The sequence below is a fragment of the Salvia miltiorrhiza genome, chromosome 5 (assembly GCF_028751815.1).
Source record: "Salvia miltiorrhiza cultivar Shanhuang (shh) chromosome 5, IMPLAD_Smil_shh, whole genome shotgun sequence".
In the NCBI taxonomy this organism is placed as follows: Eukaryota; Viridiplantae; Streptophyta; class Magnoliopsida; order Lamiales; family Lamiaceae; genus Salvia; species Salvia miltiorrhiza.
Window position 1 is genome coordinate 16517010 of NC_080391.1, and position 11152 is coordinate 16528161.

An 11152-nucleotide genomic window follows, 5' to 3' on the forward strand; every position below is an offset into this window, starting at 1 on the left:
AAAAAAGATGAGAGGAGAGAGAAATTTATAAAATTCTAATATTTAAAAAAATTTAATTTATACATTTTAAATCAAATATTTACATAAAATATATCATATTAAAGCTCTTATTGTAATCTTTAATTTGATATGCATATTAAATATTTTATAATTAATCAAATTTCACAATTTTGAAAAAAAATGTAACAACAAATAAGAAGTTAACGAAAATGAAAATAAAAAGAAAATTATATAGTTTAAACATAAACTTTAATTTAATTATAACTATAAAATTGTCACTGAATTTTAAAATTGATTTCAAATTAAAAACTCTTTTTTTAAGATAGTATAGATATATATCTTATTGTTTTACCAAATTATTTACTCTTAAGTACTGCTAGAAGGCTCCAGTTCTAGTTCCAGTCCACTAAACTCATAATAGTATATTATTATTATTTTTATTTTTTTTGACTTGGGGGAGTTGGGGAGGGGGAGCAGTGAAGTTTGAACCCGAGACCTCACTGTTCATACACAGGAGGTCGCACCGCTTAGTGTCAGTATATTATTTTAAAATTTGTTATTAATTGGATATTGTATGTTTGTGTCCGTGTGAAGAGCAAACCATAAAATTGTTGAAGACAAGAGGCTACTATTAATGTACGCTCATGATAAAACACTTGATCAACAATTTGTTACATAGTAAATGTTTTTCTAGCTAGGTTGACGTCATCTTCTGTATTGATATGTAGTATAAATTTTAATTATATCATTATTAATTTAATAATATATAATTGATTATAATTTTACATTTTTATCTATAAATTAATTTCACTCTTTTACCATAATTTATTTATAAAAAATATTTAATATATTTAATCAAATATAAGAATAATACCTTATATAAGACATAATAATCAAATACCAAGCTTTTTCACGTACTGTCAAGCAAATGAGTCCTAATAGCCCTAATAGTATATTTAACATTAAATACTAAACAAGAATAAGCTTTATATGTATAGTCTTTGCTAGCTACCATGCTACAAAATTAATTTTTGACTATATATTACTCCATTATTAACTAAAATCATGTAACAAACTTTGTTCAGCAGTTTAAGTTCGTCGACATTATATTCGATTTACAATTTCATCAGATAATCTAATCATTCACACAACCGTCCGTTATATATATCCATCTTGATTGATTTGATATATTAATTTATTCACAATCGAAATTTTATCTAATTCGAATTCGCATCCCATTTGGTACCCAAATTAATTGTAAGAAACTATAAGCATACCTTTCGAGAATATACACTACACACGAAATCAAAATAAAGAATATTATAGACTAAACGATCACATATGATTCAATCAGCACCGACCATATTTTATAGATAATTTGTTAATTATTTTATTTGTTGAAAAAGAAAAGAGGGTCTCCAATCCCCAGTTGAAGACAAAGTGAGATGTGATTCATGTGAATGTGAGAGCTCAAAACACCTCCAGAAACATAAACCCAAAATTTATCAGCCTTGAAGATTTGTCAGCTTGTTTTGGATTCTTTCTGTTTGAGTGAGAGAGAGAGAGCGCCAGCATCATCACTCCACTCTCACTCTCTCCAACAAAATAACACCAAAATATTTAGAAAAAAAAGAAAAGAGAAACACACAAAAACAAAATAAAAGAATCCATATTGATGCGGATTGATCAACATATACGATCCAAACATTTTCCAATCTTGTCCCTGTCTACCTCCGGCCCCACCCCAGTCCTTCCTCTTGATTCTGCAGAGACACGTCTCTACCACCACCACCGCCTCCGCCTCCGCCTCCGCCTCCTCCTCCGCCGAACCCCTGCCCCACCGGCGCCCCGATGCACGTGTAGTTGTTGTTCCCCCCTTCCCCTCCGAACCCCGGGTTCGACAGCACGTGCCCCACGAAGTAATCGCCCCCCGCCCCCGCCCCCGCCCCCTGCGAGTGGAACGACAGCATGCGCGGGGGCGATGCATACATGTAGGGGCCCTGCGCTGGCGGCGGTGGCGGCGGCGGAGGCGCGGGAAACAATCTGGTAGGGTACACCGGTCTGAAGGGCAGCGCCGCCTCCCCGCTCATGCTGCCTCCTTGATGATACGTCCCGCCATGCCCGCTGCCCACACACGATAATATGATAGTGAAAAAGAAGAGCAAATCATCAAAAAGTGAGAGACTAATCTGAGATTGAGAGAGCATACGTTGAAACATAACCTAGGTGTCCCGTGGGAGCTAAATCATTGGTGAAAACCAGTTGGCGCGCCTTGTTGAGCGTCTCAGTCTCCCTCTCTGAAACACAAATTGAAGATTGATATATTTGGTGGCAGTGGCAATGATGAGATGAAATAGAAATAAATGGTGGACCTTGGCGGTGGCGGTTCATGTGGCCGCCGAGAGCCTGAGATTTGCAGAACTTGAGGGAACAAAACCTGCACTCGTAGACCTTAGAGGGCTCATCTTTTCCCTCCTTAGCGCCGCTTTTCTTTTTCCTGTAGACTGCTACACCCATGCCAATTAAAGCAACTTTGATGAGACTAATCCTAGACCTAAACCCTCTCTCTCTCTCTCTCATTTCCTTCCCTCTTCCTCAATTGGATATTCCACATCCTGTCTTGTCATTTTTCACTTTCTAGGGTTTCGTTCTCATACTAGTCTCCACTAACCATGCTTGTGTTGTGTGTTTAAGGCTAGCTAATCATGTGATGACTAATATAATTATTCAATCTCTTGTCTTTCCTTTTTGTTTGGATTCAATTGAAAGTAGTTGTGATGGAAAAAGAAGAAGTAATTAATAAGAGCGAGGAGAAAGTTATGTACCAGCAGAAGAAGAGCTGTCCTCAGAGGTAAGTTTGGCATCTCTTGCATAATCCTCAGGTAAGTTGTTGAGGTCTAATGGATTTCCCTCTGGTCTCCTGGAAAATATACCAACAAAAACACAAAATATATTTAAGTAAAAGCTAATTAGTACCAAGGACTGAGAAAAAAAACAAAGAGAAGAAGAAGAGGAAGACGAAGTTGCAGTGTGAAAATTGAAAGAAGCTACTAGATGATCAAGGTGTGTGTGTTTAAATTTTTTGTGGGGTTGAGGGATACATACATGGAACCGACAGAGAAAGACAGTTGAAAAAAGAGAAATGTATAAAAATAAATTTTGTTTTTTGGCGATCAATCTTTTAGATGGGAGAGAAGTATAGCTTGGGAAAATATAAGACTTCAGTTTGGGACTGCAATGTAGAGGCTATAGTTGAGTGATGTTGAAGAAAGGAGGGTTGAAAGTTCTCTATCAGATTTTTCTTTCTGCCAGCTCCTGTGGAGACATCTCTCTCTCTCTCTCTCTCTAAAATTGAAAGAACATCAAGGGAACACAAGGTCTCGTGACTTTAAAAAGGAGAGGATGAAGAGAGGCTTTTGCATTCGGGAGAGAGTGAGTGAGAAGGACATGGCCTTATGTTTATGCTGGTAGATAGGATTATTGCCCTACTCCTAGTAGCCTGCATCATAACACACACTAAATTATGCAAACCACACATTCATCTATATATAACTCCAAGCCTTAAGTTTCAGACTAGTGACCATAAAACATGCATCTTATTGGTGCAGATAGCATCAAACCCTTTTCCATTCATTTTTATCACAATATATATGCCCTAAGGGCATTCAAGACAAAGCCTTTGCCTTTTAGACATCACTCTGCACTTGTGATCGGTTTTCATGTAAACAAGCATGCTCAAGATTAGTGTATACTATAATTTAATGCGTAAACATTCAAATCCTAATGCATGATGCGTACCCATCAATATAGTACTTGCATTGCACCCCAAGAAAATTTAAATAAGCACCTCTTTTCATCAATTAACAAAGTTCTGATCACACCATATTCAATGGCCACATTTTTTGGAACTACGTAGCTTGTCTTGATTCAGTTGCAATCCCACATTTGTCTTAACCTTTTGGACTGTGTAATTAGTAGAAAATATGTGTATTACCGCAGTTAATGAATGACTGCTTAATTAATAATGTGGGGGTTAAAGGGACTGCACATAAAGGAAAAGGCAAATGTGGTCCTCATCATATATTCACAGAGAGAGAGAGAGAGAGAGAGAGAGAGAGAGAGAGAGGTCTTGTTTTGAGTGATTTTTTTGGTTTCTTCCATCTAATTAGTCTGGCAGTTATCTCTTCCTTAGTTTTGTAAATATTCCACATGAAGCAATAATGCACACTTCACCTCTCAGTAACTCACACCTGAATTCAATGGTAGATGTATTATGTATATATCGTTCAACTATATACACTTGCGGTATATATAAATATATACATACACAAACAAGGTATAATTAATATTTACAATTCAAGCGTGCCAATGCATGCTGTGATGCAAGTATACCAAAAATGAAAATTTATCTTTTGAAGAAATAATTAGTGTTGAAGTTGTATCGGTTAATTAGAAGGTCTAATTTGTGGAGTGTTGGTATCGATCATGCATGACTCAGTCAGTTAGTATCTTATAATTGAGAGGCTATGAGTTTGAATCTCACCAACACTAATTTTATACATTGAAATATGGCGAAAAGTGGTATTTTAAAATATTACAATAAAATTAAAGGAAAAACCTATTGAAATTCTTGGAGATTTTAAGCATACTTAATACCATGTAAACCTCATATTTTAATCGGTCTCATATATGAAGCCATACAGAAAAGGCTAATCGATTTTTATTTTTGTTACTCGTTAAGAGACAAAGCACTTTCTTCAAGTTTAATAAAAAAAAGAAGAAGAAAAGAAATAGTCATATAATATTCTAGACATTTAATTTTAATTAATTTGTACCAACATGGCCTACACTTTCAGTTCCTATGTTTGTTTTATGTTGTCCCCATGCAAGGGGACACCAAACGATGCGACCTCTTGTGTGTGAATAGTGAGGTCCTGAGTTCAAACCCCGCTGCTCCCCATCCCCAACTCCTCCAAGTCAAAAAAAAATGTTTGTTTTATGCTCCACTTGTATTAGGTCATTTTCTTTTTGAGATACATTTACATAGGTTATTATGTATTCACTAATGTAGAATATATCCTCATCCTTTTGGACCTTTTTTCTTGGTTGTGGGGCTTTGGAAGTCCATTGAAACTAGGGCCGAGCTTCCTAAAAAATTTAGGGCTTGGCTTACTTAACCCGTTTAGGCCGATGTATTTGCAATATTACCGGCCATGGCCCATGCGTATTCTAATAAACTTAATATGTAGGAGCTTTTAAACTTTACTTGATAATAAAAAAATAAAAAATAAAAAAAATAAAAAAAAAAAGTGAAAAGGTTATTAATTATCAATTTTGCTTCTAGAAAACTGCAGTCGAGATCCCTCAAAAAAAATACTACAGTCGAGATTATGATTTAATTTAATATTTAAAAATTATTTTAATTGAAAAGGCCTCATTTCCGTAATGGCGTTGGAGCCCAGGCCCAATCATGCCACGCTATGCGATTCCAATTTGAAGGTGTTCTATTGTTAAAACAATGTACAGTAAAGTAGTTTCTAAACTCCGCAAAAGTTACTTAGCAAATTATATGCGACGAGCTTAACTTGTTAAAAACATTGAGTCTTATTATCAAGAATTTTTAATCAATCTAAATCGAATTATAAGTCATAAAAGTGACAAGAAATCAGTTAGTCATGAAATTCGGAGGAATAAAACATGCAACACATATATATAGGGGAAGGCTAAAATAAGAACGCTTCTTAAAATATAAATTAGAAACCATTTTCAGCCCTTAGATCATCAAGATCTACGGTTGATTCATCACCTTGTTGGATAAATTCATGGTCCTGAGTTCGAATCCCAAAGGTAGCAAAAAATTATTTTTCGCAATTCGTGCATTTTTGTTGGTTCGTAATTCTTAAAATAAGGGTGGTTTATTGAATAACCGCCCCCTATATATATATATATATATATATATATATATATATATATATATATAGGGGTGCGCTCCAGTGAGACCCCCTATTTTTCGTGTAACATGAGGACAATGAATAAGACATATAATACTAATGGACAAGACGTATATCTAACGAACAAGATGTATATACAGATGAAAAACAAAATTTAAAAAATTGGTAATGAATAAGACATATATATTGATTAACAAGACAGTATATGTTGGTGAACAATGAGTATATATTGATGAATAACAAAATTTAAAATATTCTGCTCTCTCCAGGCGAAAAAAAAAAAAATCACCCTCCAGATACAATATCAGCCATAGGATTGATAAAATAAACGCACCAGATCATGCCCTAGATCTCACTAAAATTAGGGGGTCTCATTGGAGCGGCCCCCTATATATATATATATATATATATATATATATATATATGTGTGTGTGTGTGTGTGTGTGTGTGTGTGTGTGTGTGTGTTGCTCCTTCTGTCCCATTAATCTTTCATGTTTTTCTTTATAGGTTGTCCCATTAATCTTGTCATGTTTCTATATTTGGTAATGATTTTACACAATAAATAATATGACTGCACACTTTTATACACTTTTACTATAAAATTATACTCTCCTTAATAATCGTGTCCAAAAGAAATGAGACAAGTCTAATGGGACGGAGGAAGTATTATTTAAAATATGAATAATATATCATAGAGAAATATCTAAAGAGAATAACTGAATTTGCTAAAAACACTTCTTTTATATATTTCTTAATCTTTCAAAAATCCAATAAATAAGTATTATATGCCTTCCTGTCCTATCTTAAATTGGGTCCTAAAAAACCTCTTTTATCTTAAACTGGGTCCAAAAAATAATTACTCCCTCCGTCCACAAATTAATGCCCTACTTGGGTCCTGGCACGGAGACTAAGAAAGCTGAAAAATGTGATGTGGATGAAATATAAGGGTAGTTGACTAAAGTGATAAAGTAGTTGACTAAAGTGATAAAGTGATAAAGTGTAGTAAATATAGAATATAAAAGTGAAAAAGGTGTTTGAAGGTGGGTCCATTAGTGGCAAATGGTAGTAAAATATAGAAAAAGTAGGAGAGTAAAATGGTACAAAAAGCAAAACAGAGCATTAATTTGTGGACAATTTTTTAAAGCCAAACAGGGCATTAAATTGTGGACGGAGGGAGTACTTATACCTCTCTCTCTCTAAATTTGCCGTACATATATAATATAATAATGCTTTGATGTTGAGAAAAGAGATACGTCTGAGTCAGCTGATCCGATTCGCCCTCATTTTCCAGCCCACACGATCCGATGTCGTTTTGCGGAAATATACATGCAAATGTATTTTTGCAACTTACCACTAAAATCATTATTTTGATATCTACTTTTCATTTAATCCAGACGGTATTAACGCTGAACCGTTCAAGTTGGAAGTGGTCCATCCACATGTTTGGTATTGACATATTGCAACCTTTCGGCACAGTTAAAAGTCACGTTTCCTTTGCATACATATGTACTCTAGTAGTCTACAAGGATACAATATAGATCATGTTTCGATTCCACCTTCCAATTGAATTTTTGTTTTTTTTTTTACCCGTCATAGTTAAGGTTTGCAAAATCAATTACGTCAAGTATGATTGCAAATTCATTACGTATGAAAAACTGAGATAAAATAATTAGAGTGAGAAGGAAAAGAGAATAGCATGTCTCAATGATGAAGAGTTTATTTCTGCTCGATCGATCTTGTAATAGCTTTGGCCGGTGGTAGTGAATTTTTTATTGATCTATCGTGAACGTAAATCTTTAAATTAAACTATGTAAAATATCACGTATGTTGTTATTTATTATTTTTTCATTGTATTGATTTTACTGCCATCAAGCGATTTTCTGAATAAATCCAAATCTAACTAACTTATTGTTCGTTACTCACTATATCCACAAAAAAATATGTTACACCGAAGACAACACTAATTTTAATAAAATATTAGTGGAATTGATAGCGGAGCAAGAGTCTCACTTTAAACGTGAGTGAAGTTGTGTGCACTCTTGATGTGTGTATTTTAGTTGTTCATGTTTTTGGATTATTTTGTACTTGAATTGAATTTAATATTCACATTGATGGGATTTTTGGTGCAGGAATTAAAGAGACTGATGTTGATGAAGTCGAGAAGAATGAAATAGAAAGGAAACAATTTTTTATGCAAATTTAGAAGATGCCATGAGATGAAGATTAAAAGCTGGCGATGAGGAAGCTTATTTTGAGCAAAGAAGATAATTATTATTTGAGTGGATGATTTATTATTTAATTAATATAAGTAATCCACAATTGTCGAAAGTGGGCTGGTACTTTGATTGATTTTTATTATTTGGCCCATATTGATGCATGGCTGCTAGATTGAAGAAGTTTATTATTTTGCAAAGAGAAAACACATTAGATATAGACTAGCAGTAGGCTTTGGGAGCAAGGAATCACTTTTGGAATTAGAGACTTGGTGGGGGAACTTGGGAAGTCAGATGAGAATTGCGAATGGGAATTGGAGATTGACGGCTGCAGGAGACCTTGTTCTTGGTTTTATTTTAATTTCATAGTTAGACTGATTCGTTGATTTTCAAGATTTCGGTTCTTTCAATTCTTAGATTTTTTATTATGTTTTATATTTATTTTATTGTGTTTAATTTCAATAGTATGAATAGCTAATTTCTTGTTCAGTGAGGCCTACAAGGCTTTTTTGTTTTGAGGCAAGACCTACCGATATCCACAGAGAAGAGAAGGAGGAATGGTCATCGATCTAGAAAGCTCCTGCCCTCTTCAAGGCAATAACTACATCTTGGAATGTTTTAAAAGGGAGGTTGGCCACTTGTGACGAGCTTCAAAAACGGCAGATGGCCATTCAAAACTCGGAGGCTTTTTGTGTTTTTTGCAAGTCGAAATCAGAATCCATTGATCATCTCTTCTTTGATTGTCAAAAAATCGATGAAGTTTGGAAATACATTTTACTATGGCTTGTTAAACAGACAGCAAACCATCATAAGGCGAAAGAACACCTCCTAGCTTTCATAAATCTGGGAAACAATGAGGATAATTAAACTATTTTTTCTTGGAGTCTGGATTTGCACGATTTGATATGTTTGGAAAGGGAGCAATGACTGCAAGTTCAACCAAGGAACGTGGAGTAGAGAGAGAATGCTTGCTGAGATCAAGACGAGGCTTTGGGGGTGGAAGCTGGCTTTCAACATGTCGACTTCGTCAACAGATTTCAAACGGTGGTTCTCAGCGGTAAAGCTGTTTGGCTAACTTTTGTTTAGAGTTGATCTTCTTTCCCCTTCACTTTCTCACTCTGTTCTCTTCAAATTCTGGGTATTTCTGGTACCCGCTATTAATAATTTTTTTTCCTTTGTCTGATCAAAAAAAGTTTTGATTCAATTGGATTTTGATTTGTTCCCTGAGCAGAGTATTTTAATCTGATTTTCTTGAGCCTCATCACCTTAGGTTAATTCAGATTAGTGTCAATTGGTTCCTTCAATCCGTAATTGTTGGAATCGGGCTAATTAGTGACGAAGCTATCATATGGTAGTAAAGAATAAATTGGTAAACGAGTTATTACTTGAGTTTCTTGGATAATTTGTCTAAATCGGGTTCCTTCATCATAATGCTATTGAAATATTAAATCTATGTCTGGCATCTACAGCTAGGTTGTGTTTTAATAAGAAAAATAGTTAGGTCTAGCGTCTACAACTAACTATCGATAAAGTAAGTGGAATTGGGGTACGTCCGCTGCATTCACGGTATCCTATAACTGGTTGGTCCATGAGAATTAATTTATCTTTGCGTCTATGATCAGAGTAGTGACTAGTGTGGATTTATTTGAAACTGAATCCGTTTTATTCTTGATTTATTACTTATTTGCTGTTTTAGTTATTTTTCTTAGTTTATAATCAATCTCTTCAATTTATGATCAGAGTAGTGACTAGTGTGGTTCGACCCTGCTTATTGCTATACTCATTTAATTCTTAGTAAGATTGCAGGAATTATTTGGTGGTAGACGACGACCACCAACTCTATTACTATAAATGAAAGTGACATTTTTTTATGAACGAACCGAAAAAAATAATTGACAAATTTTTCATGAACACCGGGAGTATTATTCCTTCATGGAGATGATTCTTATTGAAATCTCAAACTTTTAGATCTAGTCCCCATTTTTTGAGCATTTGAATAATGTCTTCATATATATTTTGAATTGTAGTAAATTTATTTCTCTTTTTTTGCATAGGAATAGAATTGAGAGTTAGAAATATAGGAATTTCATTTTTATTATAATAAATCTAAATATAAATCGCACATTGTGTGTATGTGACGCACTAAGAACGTGATATATAGTAGAGACATTCCAAGATTTTTCAAGGAAAAATACATAAATGGATAAAATATGAAATATTAATTTTGGGTATTATATTATATATATATATATTAATATATATATATATATATATATATATATCTTTTTTTTTTGCACCGCTCGCTAAAATATGCAAATAGTTAAATATAAATATGTATGTTGTTACATATAGATATGCATGATGTTACCATATAGACAATTCTTAATTTATTACCTAACGGGTCGCCTAGTGCAATGTATATTTATGTGCAACGTTATGCATATATGTATTTATATATATAGATATTTGTGTTCAATTATATTCATAATTAAGGTGGTGAGCATTGGCAAAAGGCACCTGACGAGTCGCTAGTGCTATGCATATTTATTTGCAACATTATGCGTACATGTGTTTACATATATGATATATGAATATTTGTGTTCAATTATATGCATAAAATTAAATATTTAGACCAAAAAAATAAATATTTTTTTATTTTCGAAGATTCTATTCCTACTTTATCCATGTGTATATTTTGCATTGAAAGACTTCTGCCACGTGTCGCGTATTCAGTGCGTCACATAAACAAAATATATGATCCAAATTTGGATCTATATACTACTACAAAAAGAGGATCTACCGGATCTCATCTCATCCATATATATATATATAGTTGCCTTCCTCATGGCTCTCTCTTTTTTTTTTTTTTTCCTGCAACTTCTATCACATTATAGTAGTCACAGAAAAAATCTCTATTACAAGTATAACCTTATCCTCATCTCTACCCCTTATCTTCATCAACGTCGGTGTGGCTGAGAGAAATAATTT

At 33.9% G+C, this 11152-nt stretch overlaps 1 protein-coding gene across 1 annotated transcript; it reads right to left on the reverse strand.

The window, feature by feature from the left end:
• Nucleotides 1–1447: 1447 nt before the first annotated feature.
• LOC130986364 (zinc finger protein JAGGED-like) lies at nt 1448–3633 on the reverse strand. Its single transcript, XM_057909758.1, has 5 exons — nt 3106–3633; nt 2826–2920; nt 2373–2504; nt 2210–2297; nt 1448–2124 (listed from the first exon to the last, which is right to left on the reverse strand). Coding segments are annotated over exons 1-5 (714 nt in total). The 5' UTR covers nt 3108–3633; the 3' UTR covers nt 1448–1727.
• Between the last annotated feature and the right edge of the window lie 7519 nt (nt 3634–11152).

Excerpts from the sequence above, each read along its gene's own strand:
- LOC130986364 (XM_057909758.1), bottom strand. Across the intron at positions 2,298-2,372 it reads CATGAACCGCCACCGCCAAG|AGAGGGAGACTGAGACGCTC; the intron begins GTCCACCATTTA and ends TTTGTGTTTCAG. Across the intron at positions 2,125-2,209 it reads CACCTAGGTTATGTTTCAAC|CGGGCATGGCGGGACGTATC; the intron begins GTATGCTCTCTC and ends GTGTGTGGGCAG.